At 46.4% G+C, this 26,453-nt stretch overlaps 1 protein-coding gene across 5 annotated transcripts in view; it reads left to right on the top strand.

The window, feature by feature from the left end:
• The window catches only part of DOCK11 (dedicator of cytokinesis 11), an 86,960-nt gene that overhangs the window by 18,943 nt on the left and 41,564 nt on the right, over positions 1-26,453 (top strand). For 4 of the 5 annotated variants that reach the window (XM_075106835.1, XM_075106834.1, XM_075106832.1 and 1 more), the window contains exons 3-23: positions 167-256; positions 983-1,065; positions 2,220-2,289; positions 4,506-4,601; positions 7,641-7,775; positions 11,141-11,318; positions 11,768-11,847; positions 12,395-12,478; positions 14,522-14,662; positions 16,747-16,956; positions 17,335-17,457; positions 18,373-18,455; positions 20,030-20,152; positions 20,334-20,410; positions 21,525-21,709; positions 21,812-21,877; positions 22,043-22,135; positions 22,539-22,662; positions 23,336-23,457; positions 23,917-24,003; positions 25,220-25,309. In XM_075106835.1, the coding sequence (XP_074962936.1) occupies positions 167-256; positions 983-1,065; positions 2,220-2,289; positions 4,506-4,601; positions 7,641-7,775; positions 11,141-11,318; positions 11,768-11,847; positions 12,395-12,478; positions 14,522-14,662; positions 16,747-16,956; positions 17,335-17,457; positions 18,373-18,455; positions 20,030-20,152; positions 20,334-20,410; positions 21,525-21,709; positions 21,812-21,877; positions 22,043-22,135; positions 22,539-22,662; positions 23,336-23,457; positions 23,917-24,003; positions 25,220-25,309 (2,340 nt within the window). The remainder of the gene's footprint in view (positions 1-166; positions 257-982; positions 1,066-2,219; positions 2,290-4,505; positions 4,602-7,640; positions 7,776-11,140; positions 11,319-11,767; positions 11,848-12,394; positions 12,479-14,521; positions 14,663-16,746; positions 16,957-17,334; positions 17,458-18,372; positions 18,456-20,029; positions 20,153-20,333; positions 20,411-21,524; positions 21,710-21,811; positions 21,878-22,042; positions 22,136-22,538; positions 22,663-23,335; positions 23,458-23,916; positions 24,004-25,219; positions 25,310-26,453) is intronic. The other variant, XM_075106831.1, reaches the window with a different exon arrangement.

Raw genomic sequence — 26,453 nt, 5'->3', positions numbered from 1 at the left:
CTTGGAAAATTTCCACTGTTAACCACATGTTAATTTTGGCTGCATTACTGACACACAAAACCAAGATGACCCCCTGGCGATTTGGGCCCACCACATTTATTTAAAGCAAGTGTCAAGTCCTGAAGACCCAGTTTGCACCAAAATCATGTTCTCCTTTTCCCTGCAGATCTCAGTCATCAGTCGACAGAGGAGGACTGTCCAGTCTACAGTGCCAGAAGACGCTCTAAAGAAAGCTCAGAGTCTCTTTGTCAAAGAGGTAGGGGCAAAAGTCCGCACAACGCCTGCCTTCAGCACTTTCTCGCTTAGGCAAGATGCTCTGCTGTAGCTTCTGGTCTGCAAGGCTGCAGATCACTTAGCTTTTCCTGCGTGGGAAGCACCGGTCACTGGCAGACTGGCCACATGAGAGAGTTCTCGATGTGCCTCTTGTGTGGTGCTTCTCTCCAGTGCGTTTCATACGCAGCAGACAAGGCCTGTGGGCCTTGCACCGCTTGCCCGAGCGGCAGGGTTCGGGGTGTGCAGCAGGGCAGGGGGTGGGCTGCACAGCCTCCCCGGAGCATCCTGAGTGCCACGGGCTTGTTCTGTAAAGTGCCCCTTTCTAGGACCATTCCCTCCAAGTGCAGTGAAGCTAAATGCCAAGCGACAGTTGATGTCAAGTTAAAGGCACTACATTTCCGAGGGCAGAAAATGGGAGCTTTCTGGAAAACAGTCCCCTCCCAAGTCACTACTTTTTTTTTAAAGCCTTGGAGCAATGTAAATATAAAATCAGTAGCTGCATGGCAGGCCAGGTGCTATGTGATTTTGTCTCTGTGCTGGAAAGGTTCCTTATGAAATTCTGTATTGCAATGCAAAACAAGTGAGGCAGCTTGTTCAGACCCTTTCTACTTGTGCTTACCTCACCCAGCAGTCTGTAGCTTTTCAGACTTGTGCAAGGTTTTGTTCTGCTTGGCCTAGCTTTCAAAGAGCTGTATTGTTTTCCTTTCAGTGCATTAAAACCTACAGCTCAGACTGGCACGTGGTAAACTACAAGTATGAGGAATACTCAGGAGACTTCCGGATGTTGCCCTGGTAAGCGCCGCGCTCCCTTGGAATACTAATGGCTGGTCACAGGACTGGGGCTTGGTCAGGCTTAGGAGAAACAGGAAAAACCACCCTTTTCCCTGATGCCTGTCCCACGAGCAGCGTACGGTGCAGAGGTTTGTCACTCTGAAGATTAGAGAGCCAGGGGTTTGTGTTATCACACCGTTGTCGCTCAGCTGCCTCAGGGAGATGCTGACAGTATTGCCGAGGTGGGTCGTTACTTCGCATCCTGTCCACCAGCGTGCAAACAGCCCCCTCCATCTGGGATGAGGGCGGACTGCAGTCTGGGCATGTGGCAGGGTAAATAGCGTTGGCAGTGCTCATCCTGAATCAGGAGCCTTGTTGTCCCCTGGGCTGGTGTCCCCTGCGTGCTAGGCACAGTGTTCCCGTGCTGAGCAGAACCTCTTTGTGCCCCCTGTCACTGAGATGTTGCTTTACAACTTCAGTCCGGTGGTGTAGTATGGCTATTAATGCTGGCAGTGCTGGAGAGTTATGTGCTCTGAAGTGCTGGGCTGTGCCAGTGATTCCAGCCCCAAAGCTAATCGGGTTTTTCAGACAGGCGTATACATCTTGGATTTCTGCTGGATTGTTATTTTCTCAGTGGTGGCGCCTGCTCTGCCCTCGCTCCCCATGCTCTGTGCATGTCTAGACCACTGTTCTAGCTGTGCGCTGGCAGCTTGTTAAATGCTTTCTCTTGTTAATTGGCTGACGTAGGTCTGTTGTGAAGATATTGCAGGGAAGTGAAGCAGCAATGGGACAACACTGTTGATCAAATTATATTAAAATTTGTGAATAACCTTGCAGTTAGATGTGGCTTCTTTTTTAGCAAGACGGAAGATAGACTGGCCTGCTGCATCTCTGTGTTGCATAGACGCAAGTCTGCAAAAACTCTGCAGAATTAGACAGCTAACATGGAGAAAGCTAATTATGTACCTCTTGTGCTTCATTTCTTTGAAATGCACTCATCAGAAGTTAGTTTTTGCCAGCTGTAGGTCCCTTGAAATCTGTCTTCTGCACGAGGACAGTTCTGCTGTGCTCTGTAGTCTGCAGTTTGGCTGTTGCTTCTGGATCCAGCACCAGCTGCTGGCTCGGAGGACGCTTGTTTCCCAGTCATTAAAAATGAAAATGTGTTGTGATTTCAGCAAATCCTTTAGGCCAGACAAGATTCCAAGCCATGTGTTTGAAATTGATGAAGACTTCGAAAAGGATGAGGTAAGGAGATTTACTCTTTTTTTTTTTACATATTCCGCTCTAAAATCTGTTAAAAAGTAGAATTCACAAAGCAAAGTCAGAATTCAGTTCCCAGGAATGGTTTCCTGGTGAGATGCATCATACTGTGAAGATAGGACCAAAACTGAGACAGTGATTTATTTCAAAGTATGACAGGATAATCTCTTGGACCTAAGGGTCTCCTGAATTATCTGGAAGATTAGCCATAATATTTCTCATGGCTTTTTCCCTTGAAACAGTGCAGCAGCAGAAGGAGAAAAGAACAAAAAAAAAAAGAAAAGAAAGAAGAAAAAAGGGAGCCAAACATTTACCAAGTAAAACTCTTCATGTCCAGAATTAAAAATGGGCAATTTGTTTTTCAACTACACCATGATGCCAGGGTCCTCCTTTTAAAAAGTTCTGTGCTCTGCCTCATAACCTGCAATTCTTAATCAGTCACTTCTATCCGTAATATGCACGGTGTGTCAGTGCTGCCCTGTATATACTGTGCGAATGTTCAGAGGTGTTTCCTTCCTCTGGAAGTTGCCAGGTTTGTGCTCACCTGGTTGCAGGGAAGATTTGCAGCCCTGGAGCTCTTCCCTGAGGGTGAGCTGGGGGCTCTGACAGTTGGGACATCTCAAACCTGGTGGTTGTTTTGGATGATGCAGATGCCATGCTTCCCTATGCATAAAGCCTTTTCTACAAAAGGGAGGGGTAGCGTTTTTTCTGTCTCAGGTTCCATGTGAAGCTTAATCCACACCTGTGACATTAAGAAGTTTTAGTTTTCCATGGGAAGAGTTTAGCTGAACGGTTTGAAATCTGCATGGCACCAAGATGCTGCTGGCGAGAGGCTTACAGGGGAAAAGGGAAGTTTCTTGCAGAGCTGAAGATTTGAAGGGGCTGTTTCATGCATGTTTCTCACAATTGCTGTGTATGTCCCAGCACACCTCAAGTCTGGACTGGATGGCTTCTTTGTAAATGGAAATGTATTTCCAAGTTTGGCCTCAATTTTTTCTGGCTGTGGTTTTGGTTTGCATTACATCGGTAACTTGAACTGTTTCCTCTGTAATAATATCTAATTTGGTCTGGAGACAGAGCTGTGCACTATGTTATAAGCATGCCTCTGAAAAAAATAAAAGGGCAAAAATATCCTGTAAAAATCTGGAGACCTTTTTTCTTCTGGTCAGTGTCCCAAATACTCAAACAAGTGAAGTTGCTAAGGTTGGCTGCGGAAGAGTATTCCCAGTGCTTTGGCGGACATTTTGGCATTTATCTCATCTGGCATGGCCATATCTAAAGGATTCTGTTACAGTTTCCTGATGGAGCATTTACATTAGAATTATGTAATGGAAATTGAAGTAAAAGAAATCTCTTGATAAAAAAAGACGAACCGTTATAAAGGAGAAATCATGGGTTGTTTTATGCAAGGAAATAAAGCATTAGGCAATTTACTTTGTCATTGGAATTTTGACAAGAGCGAAAACCTGCTATTTGGGATGCAGGAGATTATATAAACCAGTCTCTTCATAGCTCACCAGCAGACAGTCCAGGTCCGCCTCTGCTGCTGAGTCACTGGAAGTCCCAGAGCACCTTTTTTTCACCAGCCTGGAATGTCATTTCCCTCCCTCCCCCATGGAGGTCTCAGTTAGGTAGGGATGGAGGGCCGTCCTCCCTTTCTGGGACCGGGGGACAGGAGCAAAGATGGGAATCCCAGCTGGTAGGCCAAGAACAGCCTGCTGGGGTCACCTGAAACTTTTTGTTTTGATAAACGTGAAACCTGTCGGTTACATTTCAGCTACTGGGCTTCGGTGGGTTTTGCCTGAATTTAAAATGGAGAGTGGATTTATACAAAAGGAAATGACAAAATAAGTCTGGTGTTCTGCATTTTGCAACTTTCTGAACAGAGCATTTTGAAAATTTCCTTCTTCCACAGGTTTTTGAAATACTGCCTAAGAACTGACATGCATTTCCTCATTGCAAAACTGCTATGCAGCCCTATCAGCGTAGATGTAATCTTTCTTGTTTAGAGGTGACCCAAACTAGCCTGTTTTGTCTCTTTCTTAGACAGAGATAACCCTGATTTTTTTTGTGATAACACTGTACGTGTTACATGTATGTTCTGCATTGATGTAGTTAAACCTGTATTGCCCTCCAGGGCGTCCAAGGGGAATTTTGTGTGGGAGGCAGTTCACCTGACCTCCTCTTTTTCTCGCTTTCAGGATTCCTCGTCCCTGTGCTCCCAGAAGGGTGGTGTGATAAAGCAAGGCTGGCTGCACAAAGCAAATGTAAATAGCACGATCACTGTTACCATGAAGGTGAGTTTGATCCAGTGTTATGTTAATCGTGGACGAGGCATGAGGTTAAGTTCAGACCACATCTCTAAAGCTAGCGGGAGTGCAATGGGCGAGTTTGGATGGGCATCCATCCCTCTCGTAGAGTATCCTAAGGTGGACTGGAAAACCCAGTCTGGTAACAGCTTTTGACCCTTCCCTCCCCAGAATATAAGACCAATGCACTTCATATCACAGCAGGCAAGCTGAACAAAAAGGCGAAGCATGTAAACCAAGATTGTTTTCTGAATCAGCAGCTGAGGCCCAGAAGAGGAAGGCAATTTAAATAACTGAAACAGCTGCCTTGCAAAGAAGACTTTCTGAATTGATAGTTTCCTTGCTGGTAGGAAATATGTATGGAGCCCAGCTTTAAATTGAAATGACAAGCCTTTACTTTAAAAGCAGGGGTGATATCGTTGAGGAGATGGAGCGTTACTGACTTAGAAGCAACAGCTGCATTATCTCCTGTTCTCTGCTGTATGTAATCCCGTGTGACATTGCTTAGATTTTGCAATGGAGGTTTTTAATAGTTCCACCACAGGTTTTTGCTGTGGCAATGAGCCTGTCTGTTCCACCAAGCAGCTGCCTTGTTACAGCATAGAGAGAATATTAGGGAGTTATGCTCAACTGTGCAGCTGAAGGATGGCTTCAGTGAGGCTGCTTTATAAGGATATTAATAAATCTCAAAAAGCTCACTTGTTCTGAGGCTTGATTCAATATGTTTTCACGAGAAATGGAACAGGACTGTTCATAGGGCTAATTTTAATTTGTGTTTTAAAATGACTACTCATGAGCTTAAAGGTGATAGACAGAACAGGGTTTTCTGATCCTTTGCTTTTCTGAGCAGCAAGGTTGAAGCCATTTCTGCTTCTGTAACTTCTGGAGGAGGTATCATACATGCTCAAAGCAGTTAGTTGGGTCTGTTCTCAACTGAGCCTCTTGTGGTACTGTTGGCCTCAGCGCCCAGCACCTCAGACCCACCTTTAGAGATGTTATCCGAACTACACTGGCTTCAATTCAGTTAATAAGACCCACAAAGTCTCTTGTGAAACTCAGATATCAAAGTACGGAAAATCAGCAGCCATTTTCTGAGCTGGTCCTGGCCACTTCTGTGTCTTACAAAACACCTCCTAAGGTATGTGTGAGAAATCTGAGGACTTTGAAAGTCTTCAGCCTTATAGCCTCTTTGAGAGGCTGCCATGCTATTCCAGAAGCAGATGCACTCATCTTTTGGGTGCTGGTTCTTTCATTGCTGTGACGTGCTGAGCCGTTGGTACCTCACACTGTTGCTAAGCATGTGCAGAGTGTATTTTGTGGAGAGCCAGCCCATGAACAAACTGTAATTAGGCTACAGCTGCCAACCTTCATTTCAGAGTAACCTTTCCTTTGCAGAGAATTTCTCTGGTTTGACCCAGCTCTCTTGCTGACTGTTTCGCAGTGTGTCAGTGTGCTGCGCTACAACCACGGTGTCAGGATTTTCTCTCTTTCTTTTATCTCTGCCCAGATGGACTTCCCCAGTTCTCTAGCCATCCCTCTGCAATTGCAATGCTCACCAACAGTGTCTGTAGAGGATGTTCCCTCTGCTCCTAGGTTTATATTATTTATTTCAAATGATCATAGTCTTCTGACTTCTTCCTGACAGCAGTGCTTACAAGGGGGGGAAGATCACGGGAATAGTGTTTGCTGCTTGCTTCTGCTTTTCCTTTTGAACAGAATTCAGAAGATGCAAATGGTTTAGCATGAAATCCCACACCCATGAGGGATATCAAACCTTGTAATATGGTAGAGAGAGAATTATCATGGGTTTCTGTAGCATCCACTGCCAAAGTTTGAGAGATTGATTCAGTGAAGTGCTAAATCAGTGTTTAAAGCTGGCTTAATCTTAGCATACTTAGATTTCCATGTATTTTTATGCTTTGTTGAACTAAGGTTTAGTTAAACCTTTAAAGCTTAAAGCTTGACACCCCCTGGAGCATATCTACAGCTAACTACTCATTTAAATGATGCCAAAGGTTACCTTTCAGAGGGCTTAGGTTACCGTTCAGAGCACGATGCCTCCTTCTAGTTCTGTGCAAGTGAAGGTTTTATTGAGCATGTGCTAGTGTCAGTAACGATGGGAGCAGGAAATTACTAGTAGTCTCCTATCTGGGATGAAAAATTCTGTGTTTATTTGTAGATCTTCCAGATATACAGAATGGTGGAAATACTCACAGTGCCGCTTCCCAGGCTTCCTTTGTAATTCTCCTAACACAGATATCCAGCAACTGTGAAATAAACCCTGCTCCTTACAGACCTGACAGCATATGGCGCTACCATAATTGCTGCCAAAATGTTCTTCTGAACTATAGTCTAGTGCCTTTTGGCTGGCAAGCATGAAGGAAGATGTTCTGAGATACTGGAGAGCTTTTGTTCATAAAAATCAGTAGCTTGAACATAGAAACACTTCTCCCAAACTTACTGCTTTTTGAAGTGAAAATTGAACACTAAGCCAAAGCCTGTTCGTGAAAATAAGTTTGTATATAAACAGAAAACCAAATAAAGAAGTTGAATGGATTACAGTGCCCCTTGGCTTGTGTTTGAGTGCTAGGAATTTCCATGTCTGTTCCAAAGTCTTCCAGAGAATTGCTTTGTAATGCTAAATGAGGTCTTTATCAAAAAGGCTCTGGAAATACCTGCTCTAGGGTGGGATGATGTGCTGATCTGAATTCATCATGCTGCATTACTTCGTAAAGATAAATGAGGCTGGAGCCAGCTGAGAGGCGAGCTGGAAGCCCTGGGGCTTTGCTTTAGATGGGCAAACTTAAAATAACAACAAGGACATTAAAATTAAAAATGATGATGAAATCTCTCTTCATAAAAACAAGTCATACTCAAAGGAGTGAATCTGCAACACTCCAGGGTCATCAGTGTTTCTTCTTACAGTATCGTCTCAATAGCAGGAGGGCAGATATCGAAACCGTGGCTGTGGTTTGTAATATACAAGAGAGTGAATACTTGCACGAGTAAGACTTTGTACTTTTGCAGGTATTCAAGAGGAGGTATTTTTACTTGTCACAACTCACAGATGGCTCCTATATTCTTAATTCCTACAAAGATGAGAAAATTTCAAAAGAATCCAAAGGCTGTATTTTCTTGGACGCTTGTAATGACGTTGTTCAGGTAGGTGTGCTTTCTGCATGGCTGTACACGGGCTTACGCATTGCTAGCTCCGAGACAGACACGCTCTCCGCTGGTCTGTGCCATCAAGGGGTAAAGGCATGTATTTACAAACTAACCCAGGGCTGGTTTGCTCTGTCAGCTAATCTGTTTAAAAAGGCAGGCAAGGCATTTCATGAAGGTGCCATACTTTTGGCCAGGAAGACAGCAAGTGGAAGAACTGCTGTCAGATTAAAATGGAAGCATTTCATCGTTACCTCATCTGCTGTCTCCCTGCTCTGTCCATCTTCTTTACCTGGTTATTGTAGGTCAGGTCCCTTCCAAGACACCCTAAGGGTTGAAGCCAGTAAGTAATTGCTGTGACTTAGTCTTGAGCACCTTCCTCCTCTGTTTGCTGCTCACACCAGCTTCTTGTTTCTTAACTTAGGTACCAATAGGTCTATGCAAACATGCAGCCCTTTGGGACTTAGCACCTGCAAAGGGCTCGTAAGGTTTTAGGAGCAGGTATTTGTACAGGGCTTAAACCTGGCTTTGCTTTGTTATGCTGAGAGTGAAGCGCAGCAGTGGATTGCTGCTGTGCCTTCTGCCGTTGCTGTCCCTGCAGAAGCTTCAAGCACCGAGAGTGGTGGAGCTGATAGAAGGCATCTTAAATTACTCTTGGTGGTTTGTTTCAGCATGGATGACTCAGAGCTGTGCATTTCTGTTTATCCTTCTGGACACAGTAAAAGCAGTAATGCACACAACTCAGTGATGTACAGGATGTACTTCCCAAGCTGCATCAGATTTGCCTTGGCTTCTGTTGGAAAGTGCTGTGTACAGGCCAGAAGAGCTCAGAAAAATTGCATTGAACCACTTGCTTTTAAGATGGATGCCTCTAAGTGTCCTGGAGTGCAACATTACTTATTGTGTCAGACAAATCCAGTTCCTGGCTTCTCTTGGGTGAATATTAAAGGTCTAACTACATAAGAAGGAGCTTGCTTCTGCTCCTCAGTGCATTGTCTGTGGTTCAGTCTGGTTTTCTTCCACTGTCAGAGTAGCTGGCAACCACAGGGTCATATACTGCTTGATTGCAGCTGAGAAGCCTGTTCAGGACATTGGTTGGGAGAGTCCCTTGGGAGGCAGTCCTGAAGGGCAAAGGGGTCCGGGAAGGCTGGTCTTTCTTCAAGAACAAAGCTTAAAGGTGCAGGAGCAGGCTGTCCCCAAGCGCCACAAGACGAACCAGCAGGGAAGGCAACCGGCCTGGCTGAACAGGGAGCTTTTGCTGGTACTGAGGAAAAAAAGGAGAGGTTATCACTTTTGGAAGAAGGGACGGGCAACTCAAGAAGAGTACAGAGACTTCGTTAGGTCACGCAGAGAGAAAATTAGAAAGGCAAAAGCCCAGCTAGGACTCAGTCTGGCCACTGTTGTAAGGGATAACAAAAAGTGTTTTTACAAATATGTCAACAAAAAGAGACCAAGGAGAATCTCCATCCTTTATTGGATGCAGGGGGGAACATTGCCACCAAGGATGAGGAAAAGGCTGAGGTACTAAATGCCTTCATTGTCTCAGTCTTTAATAGTCAGACCAGTTACCCCTGGGGTATTCAGCCCCCTTGAGCTGGAAGACAGGGGCAGAATGAACCCCCCATAATCGAAGAGGAAGCAGTTTACGACCTGCAGCTCCACCTGGACACTCACAGGTATATGGGGCTGGATGGGATCCACCCGAGAGTAATGAGGGGGCTGGTGGAGGAGCTCGCCAAGCCACTCTCCATCATTTACCAGCAGTCCTGGTTAGCAGGGGAGGTCCCAGATAACTGCAGGCTTGCTGATGGGTTGCCCATCTACAAGAAGGGCCGGAAGGAAGGTCTGGGGAACTACAGGCCAGTCAGCCTGACCTCAGTCCCGGGGAAGATTATGGGGTGGTTCATCTTGAGTGAGCTCACCAGGCACGTGCAGGACAACCAGGGGATCAGGCCCAGCCAGCACGGCTTCACAAAAGGCAGGTGCTGCCTGAGCAACCTGATCTCCTTCTATGAGAGGGTGACCCGCCTAGTGGGTGAAGGAAAGGCTATGGATGTTGTCTGCCTGGACTTCAGTAAAGCCTTTGACACTGGCTCCCACAGCATCCTCATGGCTCAGACAGGTGTACTCTTTGCTGGGTAAAAAACTGGCTGGATGGCCGAGCCCAGAGAGTTGTGGTGAAGGGAGCTGGATCCAGTTGGCGGCCGGTCACGAGCGGGGTTGCCCAAGGCTCATTGTTGGGGCCAGTCTTGTTTAATAACTTTATCAACGATCTGGATGAGGGGATCGAGTGCACCCTCAGTAAGTTTGCAGATGGCACCAAGTTGGGCAGGAGTGTTGATCTGCTTGAGGGCAGGAAGGCTCTGCAGAGGGACCTGGACAGGCTGGATCGATGGGCTGAGGCCAGTTGTGTGAGGTTTAACAAGGCCAAGTGCCAAGTCCTTCCCTTTGGTCACAACAACCCAACACAATGCTCCAGGCCTCGGGCAGAGTGGCTGGAGAGCTTCCCGGCAGAGAAGGCCCTGGGGGTGCTGGCTGACAGCCGGCTGGGCATGAGCCAGCAGTGCCCAGGTGGCCAAGGAGGCCACCAGCCCCCGGGCTTGTGTCAGCCCTGGTGTGGCCAGCAGGAGCAGAGCAAGGATCGTGCCCCTGTGCTCGGCACTGTGAGGCTGCGCCTCGAATATTGTGTTCAGTTTTGGGCCCCTCAGGAGAAGAAGGACATTGAGGTGCTGGAGCGTGTCCAGAGAAGGACAGTGAAGTTGGTGAAGGGTCTGGAGAGCAGGTCTTACAAGGAGCAGCTGATGGAGCTGCGGGGGTTTAGCGTGGAGAAGATGAGGCTGAGGGGAGACCTTATTGCTTATCGCTCTCTACAACTACCTGAGAGGAGGCTGTAGTGTGGTGGGTGTTGGTTTTTTCTCCCAAGTTACTAGACATAGAACAAGATGAAACAGCTTCAAGCTGCATCAGGGGAGGTTTAGATTGGATATTAGGAAAAATTTCTTAAGGGAAAGAGTGGTCAGCCATTGGAACAGGCTGTACAGAGAGGTGGTGGAGTCCCCATCCCTGGGGGTGTTCAAAAAACACAGATGTTGCACTTCAGGGCATGGTTTAGGAGGCCTGGGGGTGTTGGTTGACGGTTGGACTTGATGATATTAGAGGTCTTTTCCAACCTTAATGATTCTGTGATTCTATAATTCTCTTCTATGATTAGTGCAGGAGTGGTGCTGTGTCAAGGAGGGTGCTTATGTCGTATTTCATGGTATTTCAGTTCAGGATGCTTTCACAGATAGGAGCCTTACAGTGCATACTGTGCTGAGTCATTGAGAAAAATGTAATACAAATCTTTCTCTTTCTTCTTTGTTCAGTGTCCTAAAATGCGCCGTTATGCATTTGAACTCAAGACAATAGACAAGTACAGCCACTATCTTGCAGCTGAAACTGAGCAGGAGATGGAAGAGTGGCTGGTAACTCTGAGAAAGATCATTCAGAGCAATACTGAGAGTTTGGGGCAAGAGAAGAAAGATACTGTGGAATCTGTGCAAGGTCAGTTTATAAACAAACACCTACCTTCACCCTTCTCCAGGAGGATGCAAGCAGTGTGCCTGGAAAAGTGTATACTTTTCTTTCTGGATTAATAGCAAGAATTGTGGCTGACACATGATATCGTGCAAAAGGGCTTAGTATAATGTAGGCAATAGTTGAAGGAATAAAAGTGGAGGGAAACGTGACCCTTCCTCTGGGTGGGAAAATCCATGGCAAGGTTTCAAGACTCCTGGAAAATTGGCTCTGTGCTGAAGCTCTGCTTTGGAGAGACCTAGCTGGTGTAATAGTACACTCTGGTACTAGTAATGTATGGAAAAATCTTACTCCTGAGGAATGGAAAAGTCTCCATAAACTGTTTCTGTGCTCTTGTAAGGAAATATTGCAGGATGCTTTCTGGCAGAGTGGTGCTCCTGCAGTTGTTTTGAAATCTGGTTTTTGTGTCCTTGCAGATGATGAATCAAGCATGCAGGGAAAATCGGAGAACATCCTGGAGAGCCTGGAGAGAAGCATGCATCCAGAGCTGATGAAGGTATTGTGTTTGCAGAGATGGCTCTCCCAGCCCAAAGCTAGTTCTCTCCACCATGTCTATAAAAGGGGTTTTCCACTTTCTGTGTCTTCAGCTCTGGGGCAGCTGGGCAGGCACCAAGTGCTGCTGGGTTCTCTGTTATCTCATCTGCCTGTCCCTTAGATGGAGCTCCATGGTGCTCACCTCCAAGTGTGAGGCCGTGAAGGAAGAACCAGGCCTAGAGTGAATTAAGGGCTGTTGTGGTCAGTACTGCTCATTCCTGCTCAGCAGGGGTGACCATACTGGCCAAGGGACAGTTAGGCGGCAACCGCCTCCTAGATGTTCCAGAGTGTGCTTGTCTACTTCTGCCTGCTTTCTCATTTGGCAGAGAAACATGGCTTTGCTGACGTTGCACCATGTTGGTTACTACAGCTGAGAAACTTTGCATTGTCTCATGTATCACAAAGGGAACCTGGAAAATACTTATTTTGTTTTGCTTCCATTCTTTGCCTATAATGAATGTTTGCCTCTGTGTGGCAGGCAGTAATATCAATGCTTTCCTTTGTCCTAGTACGGAAGAGAAACAGATCAGCTGAACAAACTGAGTAGGAATGATGGAAGACAAAACCTCTTTTCTTTTGACCCAGAAGTCCAGGTAAACATTCCCATGTTTGTGAATGTGAGGTTTTGCTCTCTGTAAAAGCTCCCTTGGTGGTGTGCCTCTGCTGTTCCCTTGTGTGGCCACAGTGTTCACCTGCAGAAGCAGTGTGTTTTCCAGTGGGTTGGAAAACAGAAGTGCAGCCCGTGTCCCTGTCAGTGAGAGCTGAACAAGATGCCAATGCCCGGGTGATAACTCAAATAGAGGGGAGACTCACAGCAGCCCCACACATGGGCTCCCTCCAGCTTTGCTGGCTTCTGTATGATGCGTCTCGATGTTGCTGGATTTCAGACCCATCATCTGGGCCTCTGGGAGGTTCTCATGTTTGCAGAGCCATAGAAGTGGTATTGCAAGGACACCTGCAGCACTGCGTGGGCTCAGCACGTCTGGAGTAGGGAGCAGTGGTGTTAAAGACTATGATAGGGGTTTACCGGGAGAGCCTCAGTCTTCAGGGAGTTTTCAAATGTAGGGGACATACAAACAGAAAAAAACAACATATGATGTTCTAATGCATTGGAGTAGGGTTTCATTGACCCTTGGCTTGTTTTTTTTCTTGGCTTTGACATCTTTGCTGAGCTCTCTGTCAAGGTCCAGGTTTGGGATTTCAGTGGAATGAGCTGCAATTGTTAACACAGTTCTAGAGAATTGTTCCAAGTTATTTCAGTTTCTGGTTCTCTTGGCATGCTTTGGCTTGTTCACACCTGTGAAAAAGAACATTCTGGTTTAACAAGGAAGTGTAATTAGTCTTTAAAGGGTTTAGTTGTACAAAATGAGCTTTTCTCTTGGCACTTCTTTAAGGTCTTTAACAAGAAGATAAGCATCCAGGAGGTTGGGGTTTTTTCTTGGTTTTTTTAAAGAGAAGCTTTGAGAAGTTTCCTATATTCTATCCAGATAATAAAAATCGAAATATTATTCAGTGCAGAGCATCTGAGATCTATTTTTTTATCTAATCAAATGGTTAGGCTGAATTCACTGCCTGCCCTCTATACCCAAAGCTCTTCATTCTGGCGTGGGTCAGTCAGCTCTGCTATAAGTCACTGCCGCGGTCAGTGCTGGTGTGTACGTGCATGCTTGTATGCCTGGTGCTAACGGAACTGGGAGCAGGAACATATACCTGCAATGTACTTTCCTCATTGAAAGGAGATAGGGGAAACAATGGGAAGTTTCCCAGGATCAGATTAACAATTGCAGCCTATTTTGCTGAATTACTTGATCATTAGATATTAGTACCCTAAGTTTGGCATGCAATTTCTGCAGGATTTGAGGGGGAAAAGCGAACAGGGCTGCCAGGTTGTCACTGAGAGGTATGCTGGTATTTAGGAGTGTTTGGCAGCTCCGCGTCCCCAGTGCCCAGTACGACGGGTATGGCGAAGGCCGAGGGTCCTTATCTGGCTGATGGTATTTTGGTCGCATACATGTCTGTTCTTGGGAAGGGCAGATGTCGAGGCACAGAACAGGCATGGTTGTTCTGGCTTAGGAAGGAGGTGATTATAATTGAGACTGGATTTCCCAGCCTTCTCTGCAGACAGTCTTTGTTGTTTCTAACCACACCGGTTATTGCTGTGCATCTAGAAATGCCTTCCAGTTTGAGACTATGTTCATGACCCAAATGGCGAGTGCCTTCTCTCTATTTCAGGCACAGGGACCATCTTTTAAACTAGTTAAATATTCAAAGAGGAAGATACTTTTCTGAGTGTAACAACGGCTTATGTTCCACTTTCTTCCCCAAGCTCTAAATGGTGTTTGGGAAGATCCCCAGGGTTACAGCAAAGCAGGAAGGAACTGAGATCATACTGAGGTTTAGTTTTCTGTGCTCTACAAACCAGATTGCTAAAAATTGATACATCCCCATGAATTCATGTCTTGAACACATTTGTGTAACATCACCAAATGGCACTCATTTGTGAATGTCTTGTACCTTTCGTACCACTTAAAAAAAAAATTGGTTAAGATAGCATTGGCTGTAATGTGATCCCTTAACATTATTCAGGAGGTTATTTTCTTTTTTAATGACACCAGATTTGTTTGTTTGCTGTCTAGAGGCTAGACTTCTCGGGGATCGAGCCAGATGTGAAGCCGTTTGAGGAAAAGTGCAGCAGGCGCTTCATGGTGTGCTGCCAGGACTTTTCCCTCAACCTCCTCGCTCAGTTCAGCGACAGGTCGGAAGGAGGACCCACCAACGTAAGGGGAGCTCTGACGTCTGCTGCTTTGTCTTCTTTCACCTCACTGGCAAGAAAAACCCTCAGCAGATTAATCTGGGTGGATAAAAACATCCTATTTTGCCGTGTTGTCCAATGGTGCCTGGGCAGGCAGTGGCTGCTGGCCTAGGGTCATTGCAGGATTTGTCTGCCTTGGTATTTTGGTGTTCCAAAAACATGTTTGGGGACCGGGTCTGTCCCAGCATGCCTCAGCCTGCCAGAAACTGGGACTGCTGGGAAACCAGTGTTTCAGAGGCATAGGGAATAGAGACTGTGTGTCTGTCATGTTCTGGGTACCTGTGAAAGTCCTGTGGGTAAATGATTAAGCTCCATCTCCAGACTACTCACTGCTGTGTGTTATTTCATTTCCCCTAATGGCAAGGGATTTCCCTGTTCTGAAACTTTCTTCTGACTCCCAACCTAACTGTATTCACAGCCACTTTATTATATGCATTTGTTATCATGCTGAAATTGTGCCTTAGCCTAAAAAGGTCTTTCTTGTATTTTTCTGAGCCTCAGATGTCTGTACACAGCTATTACATCTCTCCTCAGCCTTTGTTCCGCCAGGCTGAACAGACCAGGCTCCCCCAGTCTTTTTTCCCAAAACAACATCCCTATTATTGTGTCCTGCATTTGCTCTGGCCAGAGTCAAGCCTTTATGCAAGGGTGCCACAGCAGCAGGTAATATTGCAGCAGAGGCAGTTGCACTGGCACTGACCAGTGTCTGCTGAAGGTACTTTGTCTGATGCCTGTTAGAACTGCAAAGGCTTTTTTGTGATGGTTTAATGTTGGCAGCTCGCAGCTAGTACACCAGGCTCATTCTCCTTGGTAACTACCAGCAGATGAATGCATCACTGAGAGCAGAGATTCTTGTTATTCATCCTTATCATAGAATCATGAAGGTTGGAAAAGACCTCTAAGATCATCAAGTCCAACCATCAACCCAACACTACCATGACTCCTACACCATGTCCCACAGTGCCACGTCTACACATTTTTGAACACCCCCAGGGATGGTGACTCCACCACCTCTCTGGACAGCCTGTTCCAATGCCTGACCACTCATGCCCAGCTGGCTGTCAGCCAGCACCCCCAGGCCTTCTCTGCCGGCACTTCCCAGCCCCTCTGCCCCAGGCCTGAAGCGTTGTGTGGGGTTGGTGTGACCCAAGTGCAGGACCCGGCACTTGGCCTTGTTAAACCCCATACAACTGACCTCGGCCCATCGATCCAGCTTGTCCAGGTCCCTCTGCAGTTTATCATAATAAGGATAATAATATCCTTAATCAGGCCCAGAGTCAGACCTAATCAGCATATTTTTAGTATTGATGTAATGCCTCCAAGTTATGTTGTAATGTCTTGGACACATTACAGTTTTATTTTCAGGCCTTCACTTTTATCTTTACGTGGATGCCTGCCTGCTAGGATCCATATATTAAAAATACATGGAATTGTTGCCACTTGCCTTGTGCTTTCAAGGTCAATAGCTACAAACAAGTTGGCAGATTTTGTGCATGCAGTTCCTCGGTAGTGTTAGCCTTGTATTTGAGCTCTCCTGACTAAGAGAGCTAACTTTGCTCCTGTGACACCTGGCATAGAGCAGCTGAGGAACATTCTGAGTGTCTTGCAGAGCTGATTGACTTTGGACAATAAGTGAAGTGGTCTTTAGCATGTGAACATAAACTCTCCTAAGCTGATTTCTTTCTCATTGCAAAGGATAAACAGCTCTAACTGATGGACTGGGGTCATCTTTTCTTCCTAACTTCATAGTTGATAATTATATAAGAAACCCTATGGATTTCATTCTTTATAGTTCAGTAATGGTTTAAAGTAGCTTTGTTCAAATCGACTAGATCAAAGTGCAAGAAGATACAGAAAAAAAATGGGTTTATATATTTATAAAGCAAATAAACATGGATTGTCTGTAAGAATTCTGTAAAATGCTGGTGTACAAAACTAAAGGAATGAACAGATGCAGAAGGCAAACCTGGCAGGGAAGGCAATGCATGTGAATACTCTTGAGCCCGTACCATGCATTTTTTTGACATGTATATTCAATCAAATTTCCAGGTTGAGCCCTTTTTCATAAGCTTGGCATTATTTGACCTGAAAAATAATTGCAAGATTTCAGCTGACTTCCACGTGGACTTGAACCCTCCGTCTGTCCGTGACATGCTGCTGGATAGCTCTGCATCCGGAGCAGAGGGCACCAAGGGATGTTCACCAGGCGAGAGCCTTGTGCACGGAGTCCCCGAGTCTTGCCTGCACTACATAAAACGGGTGAGAAGAACTGACTTTCTCCTCTCATTCTGTATCTCCGCTGAAGCTGTGGCTGTTCAGTAGCATTGCGGTGTGTTGTTATCCACTATGTGGACATGCAGAAGTCAGCTTTTTCCCTTGAGCTGTGGGGTTTTGTTGTGTTTTGGCCAGTGTCTCAAGCTGATTACCACTTTGGGCTCCCTGGCAGCATTAAGCAAAGCACCAGGTAGAGTTTTTCATGACGTGACCGTGCTCAAGCTGTGTGAGCCCCCATGGCCCATCCACAGCAGCAACCAGAGCAGGGTCTGTGTGGGTGTGAGAAGGGACAGCAAGATGAATGGGGCCAAACCCAGAAGTGCGGGTAGGGTGTCCTGCTCTCTGACAGTGTGTCTGTTGCAGGGGGTTTTCTCCGTGACTGACCCACACGTGGAGATCTTCCTGGTGGCCCGCGTGGAGAAGGTGCTGCAGGGCAGCATTACGCACTGTGCAGAGCCGTACATGAAAAACTCGGACCCAGGGAAGGTATTAGATGGGGCCATGAGAGTATTTGCTTAGTGATGCTGTCTGCTGCAGCAGGGAGTGGTGTGGTCTGAAACATGGGCTGTTTCTGCTGCTCTTTAGCTGCTTTCTGGCAAATATTGGTCGTCTTCCATTCTGCTGCTTGCACTGTTCCCAGGCTGGCATCAGCTGGACTGTCCTGGGAGGATGGGTTCCTTCCCCTGGAACGAGGCAGAGGATATTTAGAAAGGTCCAAGCAGTTGGGGCAGGGGGACCTTTCCCTGTTATACTTCAACAAAGCAAAGCAAAAAAGTGGGACAGTTCATCCCCAGAGGAAGGGGCTACACTTCTACATGGTGCTACACACAGTGTCTTGGACTGGTCCTGGCTCACAGTGGCTGGGAACAGCATTGTTTTAGTTGCAGCAGAACATGGACATCACCTTTTATTCTGCTCACCCTGCCTCTGTCCTGCTCCTTGCAGAGTGCCATGATTATATGGGGGAACTTATGCAAAGGGCGATCATTGGTCCTGGTCCTGCTGGCATCAGTCTCTGCATGCCAGGTGGAGCTGGCATTCCCTCGGCACGCTCTGTAAACCTGTACAGGATGAGCCAATTACAGTCAGTGTTGGAAAGTAACTGTTAAAACCCTTTGGAAAATAAAATTCTAACACCCTGACACTTTAATGCAGAATCAAGAGGAGTTTTAATAGGACCGTACCCACAACATATTTGCTATTGCTTTGCAAAAGTAATAAATGTGTGTGGTGTCAAGTGACTGGGATGTCTATCGACTGCTTCAGCGACTGTTGTTCTGTGTGCCTGGGGAGCTGTGCATTGTGGAATACAGTCTCTTCTCCCTGGAGAAGATCTCTTTACTTCTTTTCCAGAGCAGAGTGGAAGCTGTGGCACACGCTAACCTCTCTTGTGTTTTGCAGACTGCCCAGAAGGTCCATAAGGTGGCCAAGCAGGTGTGCAGCCGTCTGGGGCAGTACAGGATGCCCTTCGGCTGGGCTGCCAGGTTAGTCACCTAAGACTGCGCTTTGGCCTTGGCGGGAGCTGCTGCTGGGAGTTATCTGGGACACGATCCGGCCAAGTGGGCAAAGGGCCAGGGGACTGAAGTCAGTGAAGTTGCAGCTGAGGGCAGAATCTGGCTCCAATTCCCAGGATAGAATCGGGGTTGGCCTGAAATGCTCTATCTCGAATTAGAAACAAAATATTAAAAAGTAAACAGTGCTGGGAAGACAGTAACCTTCCTGCTGACCTGTAGCTACTGCTATCAGGGCAAGACATTCCTGGGGATGAATTACTCCATCCCGCAATACCGCAGGAATTGGTGCAGAAATTCCCTCCAGGCACCAGCCATTGCCAGGGTAGGATGAGTTTGGAGGGCCTCCTGGCCTGGTGGTGGCAATCAGCTGGAGTTTCTCTCCCATCTTAGACTCTGCTTTAGTTAATGTTCTTGGGAATGACTGAAAGGAGTGATCCCTTTCCCTTGCTGTTCTTTTACTGGAACTGATAAAGTACATCAGTGCTACCTCCCTTAAATCTCACTTCAGAGGAAGGCCTAAAGGCCAGTTCATCCTTCTGCCACTGCCTCCTATTGCTAAATAGCTGTTCGGTGCTGACGAAAGGGATAGTAATGACATGGGAACACCAGACGACTGTCACAGTGGGCTGGGATTTGGTGGTATACAGCTTGCAATGTGTATTCCTAGAATAGAAGAGCATAGCATAGACCTGGATTTTCCTGTGACACTGGCTGCTCAGCTTCAAGATGGTATTTCTGGGAGGCAGCTCGCTCCTCAGAGCCAGTGCACAGCCTGCACAGTGCCTCAGCCCTCTTTCAAGTGGTGCTTCAGCCTAATGGTGGGTTCTGTGTGGGCATTGGCTTTGACAGGCTTCAGATTTGTTCCTGCTGGGTAAAGAGTTGCATTTGGAGATGAAGGAGCTGAGGGGCCGACAGCCTGGTGTGGGGACCTGTGTTGCTCTGCATCCCTGGAATAGTTTCCCTGTGGGTTTCAGAGGAAGTTGTTTGCACAGAAAGGGAGTCTGGATGCTTTGACGTTCCTTCTGTACACAGACACCCACAGCCTTTATACTCAGGGGCAAAAATACTGGTATTCTGCCAGAGCAAAGTCCAGTCTCCTGCTCTGGATTCGGGAAGAAGCTGATGTATGCCCTGAGACTGGTCTTTGTTGCACACTCCTTTCCTAGGAGGATTTCCATGCTCTGACCCCATGTGCAACCAGGAAGATACTTTACCACTTGGTGTTAGTGGGAGGGGGTTGAAGGGTGTTGGTGATTGTAGACCAGGCTTGGAGCTGGGCTGGGTGCGTACTTCTCACCTGGCTGGAGAGACGGGAAATGGGTGATGTCGCATACAATTCTATGTGACACGGTGGATTGTAGTCTGTGTGGGGTCTAAGCACCATGTGAGGATGGGAGGGTGATGAGGAGGTCTGGCAGTGTTCAGAGCAGTCACAGGCCAGTGAACCTCGCACCTGATAAACTTCCCTTCAGCCTGACATGTCAAAGACCTCAGTGTCTGCATATTTACCAACATTTAAGAAATGTGTCTCTTCTTCTCTGCAGACCAGTGTTCAAAGACTCCCAGGGCACTCTTGATGCTGAAGGAAAATTCTCACCTCTGTACAAGCAAGACAGCAGCAAACTCTCAAATGAAGATATGCTGAAGCTTTTAGCAGAGTATAAGAAGTAAGTGTAAGAGACTGGTGCAGAGGCTGAGCGGGCTTTTTAATATACATTTTTAATCAGTTATGCGTAAGCATGAGATGACAATTTCTAAAATACTCAGAGAATATTAAAAAGCCCTGCTGATGTGTTCAGTACCTGAGTTTTCAATGTTCACGCTCTTGTTCTTTTCTCCCTAATGCAGACCAGAGAAGACAAAACTACAGGTCATTCCAGCCCAGTTAAATATCATCATCAAAGACATCCCACTAGACTTCACAAGTAAGGATCTTGGATCTTAAAATAAATGCTGATGGCTCTAGCCTCAGGAGTTAACGCTTCTATGGGGAGTTTTGTTGTTTCAATAACAAGAGTATCTCAGGGCTGCAATGAGTAAATCAGCATAGCCCCTGACTCGTAAGTCTTTCTGATAGATTCTGTGGAGGGATGTGGTCCAAGTACAGAGGTTTACCCAAGGGGTGCATCTGCTTTGCAGTTTGGCCATCACATCCTAAAACTAAAGGAAGCCACCTGCCTGCTTTTGTTGTTATGATTACACCATTCTCATATAACATTTTTGGTCTGTAACACCAGAGGGCTTCACAAACATGGTCAGTGTGATGCTTCGCTTTGCGTCTAAAGAAACCGAGGCAAAGAAGGGACTTGTGATGTGTTCAGTGTCACTCCACGGGCCTTTGGCAGCTCCTACTGCAGGTTCTGCAGTCCTGTCCGCTGTCCAAAAGGCTTTTTTACTGGACTTAATTTTTTTTCTGTTCTTTGAAAGACCATCACTTGAGATAAACTCTCCCTCATGGTGGATGTGAGTCTCAGTGAATTAGGCAGGGCTTATGCACTGGTATTTGGAGACAACATAACCCTCAAACATCTTTCCGTAGCAAAGAGTGGAAAAGGTCTGACGCACTTTGGGATGTCAGTCTCAAGTTATCGTCTCAGTAGACTGTCTGCTTCAGTCAGGTGATGTTTGCGTGATTTATAAAACAGTAACTTAATGGCTCAAATTCCTGGAAGTCTCAAGGTGCAGGCCCTGGGCAGAGCGGCCATCTCTGTCCAGACATGGGTAGATCACAAGACCCTTTGAGTTTGCCCAGAGCTACAGGAAAGTGCCATTTCTGCAGTTCCACTGGCAAGGAGAGCAGAGCCTCATGGTGCCTGTGCATTTGTCTTTTCTCAGCATTGCTAATGCATTTGGGGACCATAGATGTTGCATGATAAAGGGGAGCTGCTGCCTGGTCAACAAACACAACCCTCTGATGTGAAGAGAACTGGATGCTCAAGAGCAATGGCAGAGTTACAGACCCATGAATTTCCTTTCACATGAGCTGTACTTCCCATGTTTGTGGGGTGTGCACTTAACCAAGTTTTCCTTCTCTTCTAGATTGTGTCACAGCTTCTTATATTCCTATAAAGCCTTTTGAGAAAAGCTGTGAGGACATTGCAGTTGAAGTGGAGGAGCTTGTCCCAGAAGTTGCAAAATACTGTTATCCCTTCACTGTCTACAAAAACCACCTCTACGTCTACCCCGTGCATTTGAAGTATGAGAACCAGAAGGTGTTTGCAAAGGTGAGCAACCTGGAGAGCAGGCTGCAACCAGATGTGGCATGGTCTGGGGTGATGCTGCTGACCTGTGGCAACAGCTCATCCTCCTGTTCTCCCTCATTTCAGGCAAGGAATATTGCTGTCTGTGTGGAGTTCAGGGACTCAGATGAACCTGATGCCAGGCCGTTAAAGGTGGGTACCTGTTATTTCTAGGGACCTGAGGCTCACTGCTGTGTACTGTGTGGCAGCAGCCTGAGCAGGACAATAAGAAAGCACTGAGTTTCCATGCTGTTTTAATTTGGCGGCTGATTTAGGGTGGCAGCAACCCTGATTCCAGCTCTTCATTTCTGTTTTCAGTGTATATATGGCAAACCCGGAGGCCATCTCCTGACCACAAATGCATATGCCGCCGTGCTGCATCACAACCAGAGTCCAGAGTTCTACGACGAGGTAAAAATGAAATGGTGGGAAATAACAGATTTTCCTGGATATTATGAAGCTAAGGGGCCTTTCAGGATATCTCTTTTTCCAGGGCTGGGTGAAATACAGGTAAAAATAACTGTCAGCCCTTTGCGTCAGTAGAAGGGCATCGCAAAGCCAGAGACTTTGTCAATTTTTAATGGCGCTTTGTTTTTTGCTGTCTTTACTGTCATGCTTTGTGCTCTTCAGTCACACACCCACATTAATAAGTAATGTGCAAATTTGATGAAAATGTTAGCTAGGAGTTATTTAAAATGGGTAAGAATGTGTCTTGTGTAACTGCATACAACATAGCATTTGAGAAATAAAATAGAACATAAAATATTACTCCACAATTAAAAATACAGTCTTATCTATCATGATATCATTTTAGATTAAAATTGAGCTTCCAATTCACCTCCATCAAAAGCATCATTTGCTTTTCACCTTCTATCATGTCAGCTGTGAAATTAATACAAAGGCAACATCGAAAAAACAGGACACCGTTGAAACTCAAGGTACGTTCACTGCTTAAATTACTTCTGTTGGAGTGTAAGACCCCAAGATAAAATGAATGAAGGGACATGAAAAAATATTTGATTAAAATACTAGCCTATCTGAATTTTCTTTTTTGAAAGCAACCTGATACAAATTGTAGGTCTAAACTGAAATAAAGCTCAATGTTTTTACTGTATGCTAAAGCTCAAGTTTTTGCTGCAATCTGACAGCTATTTCTGCGTGTTCTTGACTTGGTTTGTATGAATGGCCTACTGTCAGTCGAGTCACCAACAAAAACTTGATGCGAGATCAGGGCCTCAGGGCCTGATCCTGCCAACACTAGGCATGTGTAAGAGACTGAGCACACCCAGGTCACACCAACTGGGATGCTTCTCCATTCAGCCAGTCCTCGGGCAACTAAAGGACCCGTGTCACGGTGCACAAGACTCACAAGCCATTTCTGCCCCTCCAACCCGCTCCTGATCTTGGTTAAGCTGTGTCTGAATTCTGTTCACCAAATCACCGGGTAAAACATGCTTTAACAAGGCTGACGTGGTCAATCTCAGCCTCGTTGAAGCTGATTGCACAACTGCAAGTTGGATTTTCTCAGGGTGAGACAGCTTCTTTTGGAGCTTGAGCTAAACATGTATCACTCTGTGTCTGCTAACTCTGGTCCACTGGTTGCCTCCTCAGTGGGATACGCCTGGGTCCCGTTGCTGAAGGATGGACGGATTGTCACCCTGGAGCGGCACTTGCCAGTCTCATCCAACCTTCCACCTGGCTACCTGGGTCTCGGAGACACAGAGTCGCGAAGGGTAGGGAGGCCATGTAAAATGGACTTAAACATAAAGGGAAGAGGAAAGCCGAGCTTTTGTTACCACTTGTAGTTCTGGGCTTCTGTTGGTGCTCTGCTCAGCTGGAAGGATCCCTACTGCAGGGCAGCCCCCAAAGCTTAAGGCCCTTAGGGGTGGGAGGCAGGACGCTTTTAATTCCACTTTCTGTGGTTATATAGGTTGCAGAGAATATTTTTGTGGCAGGACCTGGACTGGGCTTTTGCAGATGGTGCAGAGCAGAAGAGTGGGCACATGCTCTGTAGGCATGTTCTCGCAGGGACCCCTCTGCCCTGCTGTGGCTGCGGTCATGTCACTGGTGTTTGTGCTGGGCGGGGGAACCTGTTCTTCCACCCCAAACCATACCTTCTGACCAAGTGTCTGCACAGAGCCACCTTCTCACCACAGTCAGAAACCAAGTACTTCAGTGTTGTTTGTTTGCAGCAGCCCAGCATGGATGCGAAGTGGGTGGATGGAGCAAAGCCACTGTTTAAAATCAGAATCCATTTGGACTCAACCGTTTACACCCAGGTAACTCAAGCACCTTGTTCTTAAAGACTTTCGACACAAATGCAGAGGAAGTGATTGCGGTATCTCGATGACTGCAATGCTGTAGGTGCTGTGTTTGCAGAGCAGCGCTGAGATGCTTCTGTAGCAGCAGGTCTGGGATTACTTGCAGGGCTCTGCTCCTTTGTCCAGGTGTGATGACACAGTTGGGTGAGCGAATGAGCCTAGGGAGAAGCTGATTTTTCTTGGCTAATTGCACTGTAACTGGCAGGACCGAGGAAACATTTGAGCAAATGCACTGCTTTAATGATGCAAAAGAAAGAAGAACTGGTGGAAATGGGAGATTCCCAAAATCCTCAATTTAGAGTTTAAAATCCCCAGATTAGGGTTTAAAAAAAACAACCAGTTTTATGACAACAGAAGACATGAGAAAACAAGAGCCCTGACTTCCCCCTGAAACCAGTTCAGGCTGTTTTACCTAGTCCTCATGTGTTCTGCCATCTTACGATAGTGGTGGACTTTCCCAGGCTTCATGTGATGTGCAGCAAAGATCCCCAGCATATGCTCTGGGGCACCTCCTGTCAGCTCACAGGGAAGCGCCCTTGACAGGGATTGCTGTCCTGTGCTGGATGTAATCAGCTGCATTTACATTCACAGCAACTTGCTTTCAGCATCATCTAAACCTGTTTTAGGGTCTTACTGATTCTGTGCAGCACTGGGAGCAGCACGGTAGTTCCACTCTGCACCAAATTACATTCCCAGGTGCTTTTCAAAGTTAAATAATCCAGTAATTAAATTTAACTTTGAAGGAGGAGGGAGAGGAATGGAAAAGCACGGGAAGGAGAGTCTGCGTCAAATGAACAGTAGGAGGTCAGTGAGACAGATGGTGAGGCAGTCTCAGAGTCGCAGCTGGGAGAGGACTCCCACTTCTCCAGGCCAGTGCTGGACAGGGATTGGGGCTTGGATTAGTGCATCCAGAGAATTTTAACACTGCTAGCAGTTTTGTTCTTAATCTCGAGATTAGTTGGGAGCCAGGGAATGGGCAGTGGCTGGGTACCTTGGAAAAGGCAGGGAGCAGAACTGTAGTCCTGGGAGATGGCAGCTGGGGACCATGAGTGCTGCTGGTAGTGACATGGGGCTTGCTAGGGACGTGGCCCACTGCCACAGGGTGTAAGCTGCAGAGTAGGGGTTGACAAATATTGAGGCTGCTACACTGAACTTGGTTTTTTTTCTCTTCCAGGACATGCACTTGCACAAATTCTTCCAGTACTGCCAGGTGGTTCAGGCAGGAGCTAAGGAAGTCCCAGGAGAGCTTGTTAAATACCTAAAGGTGAAGGGTGCCTGTTGGTGGGCTTTGTTTATGTTTTTACAGACCATCGGTAAATACCCAGAGCCCTGCTCTGTAGGAACACGCGCTGGCTGCAGCGCTGGGTCGGTGCACTGTGCAAGGTCCTTACCTCTGCTTACTGACACAAGTGTCTGTGTGCTGCTTCCCACTGCCTTTCACAGCAGATAAAACAAGTAGTCAGCATTGTTCTGCCATGCTTGTGGCAAACCCTGCTCCTGGTGTGCTCACACACCCTCCCCTGCTGCCCTAGATCTCTGATTCAAACTTTAAACTGTAGCACAATTCCTTGTTTTCAGGTATTTATCCATTCAAAACAGGAAAATTTTTTTCAGGCTGAAAAAAGATCTGTGAGATTATCAATTAGTTAAATTTTGCAACCGATGACCCGTGATCCAGCTTTTTGGCAGTTGCTACAGCATGAATAAGGGCCTCAGAGCAGGTCCAGCAAAGGCTTCTGCGGGGAATATATTTCTTGGCTGTTACTGTCCTTGTTTCCTTCCATAACTGCCTGTTTTTGAGAGTGCTGCCTTAGCAACAGCTCTGCTTCTAGTGGTGGGGATTTATCATCACAAAGTTACTGGGTGTGTTTCAGATAACATATAAATATTTTAAGAAATAGAAATAATGGCAGGTTTTGAAGCCAAGCACTAAACAAACAGTTGCTTTGTAAGTGAGCATTTCGTCAAGGGTTGCTGGGTAGGTCCCAGCGACCTTGCTGCTGCCTGCAGTCGGAGAGACATTTACATGCTAAGCCCAGGTGAGGGCTTCTTACCACCGATACCTCAGTAATTTCAGAGATTTAATTAACTAGATACAGATTTAAGAACCTTTTGTTAGATTTTCAGGTTTGAAAACTGAAAATGAGATGCACTGTCTTTCCTAGACTCATGTCATGAGATTCAGGCAAGAGGGCTACAAGATGGGTGGAAAGAGTGTGTACCAGATGATCTTGACCTTCACTGAGTCACTTCAATCCCATTTCTGATAGCAAGCTATGCTCTTTGGAGAAAAGTCTCACTGCAAGCCATCAGGCATCAGGTTTCCGTGTTCCAAAGGCGTTTGTGAAAATGGGGCTTAGTCACTCCAAAAAACTGTCACAATGATGAGAAGAATTAGGAGCAAAACT

This window comes from Phalacrocorax aristotelis, chromosome 11, assembly GCF_949628215.1.
Source record: "Phalacrocorax aristotelis chromosome 11, bGulAri2.1, whole genome shotgun sequence".
In the NCBI taxonomy this organism is placed as follows: Eukaryota; Metazoa; Chordata; class Aves; order Suliformes; family Phalacrocoracidae; genus Phalacrocorax; species Phalacrocorax aristotelis.
This window is presented reverse-complemented; position numbering and strand designations above follow the sequence as displayed.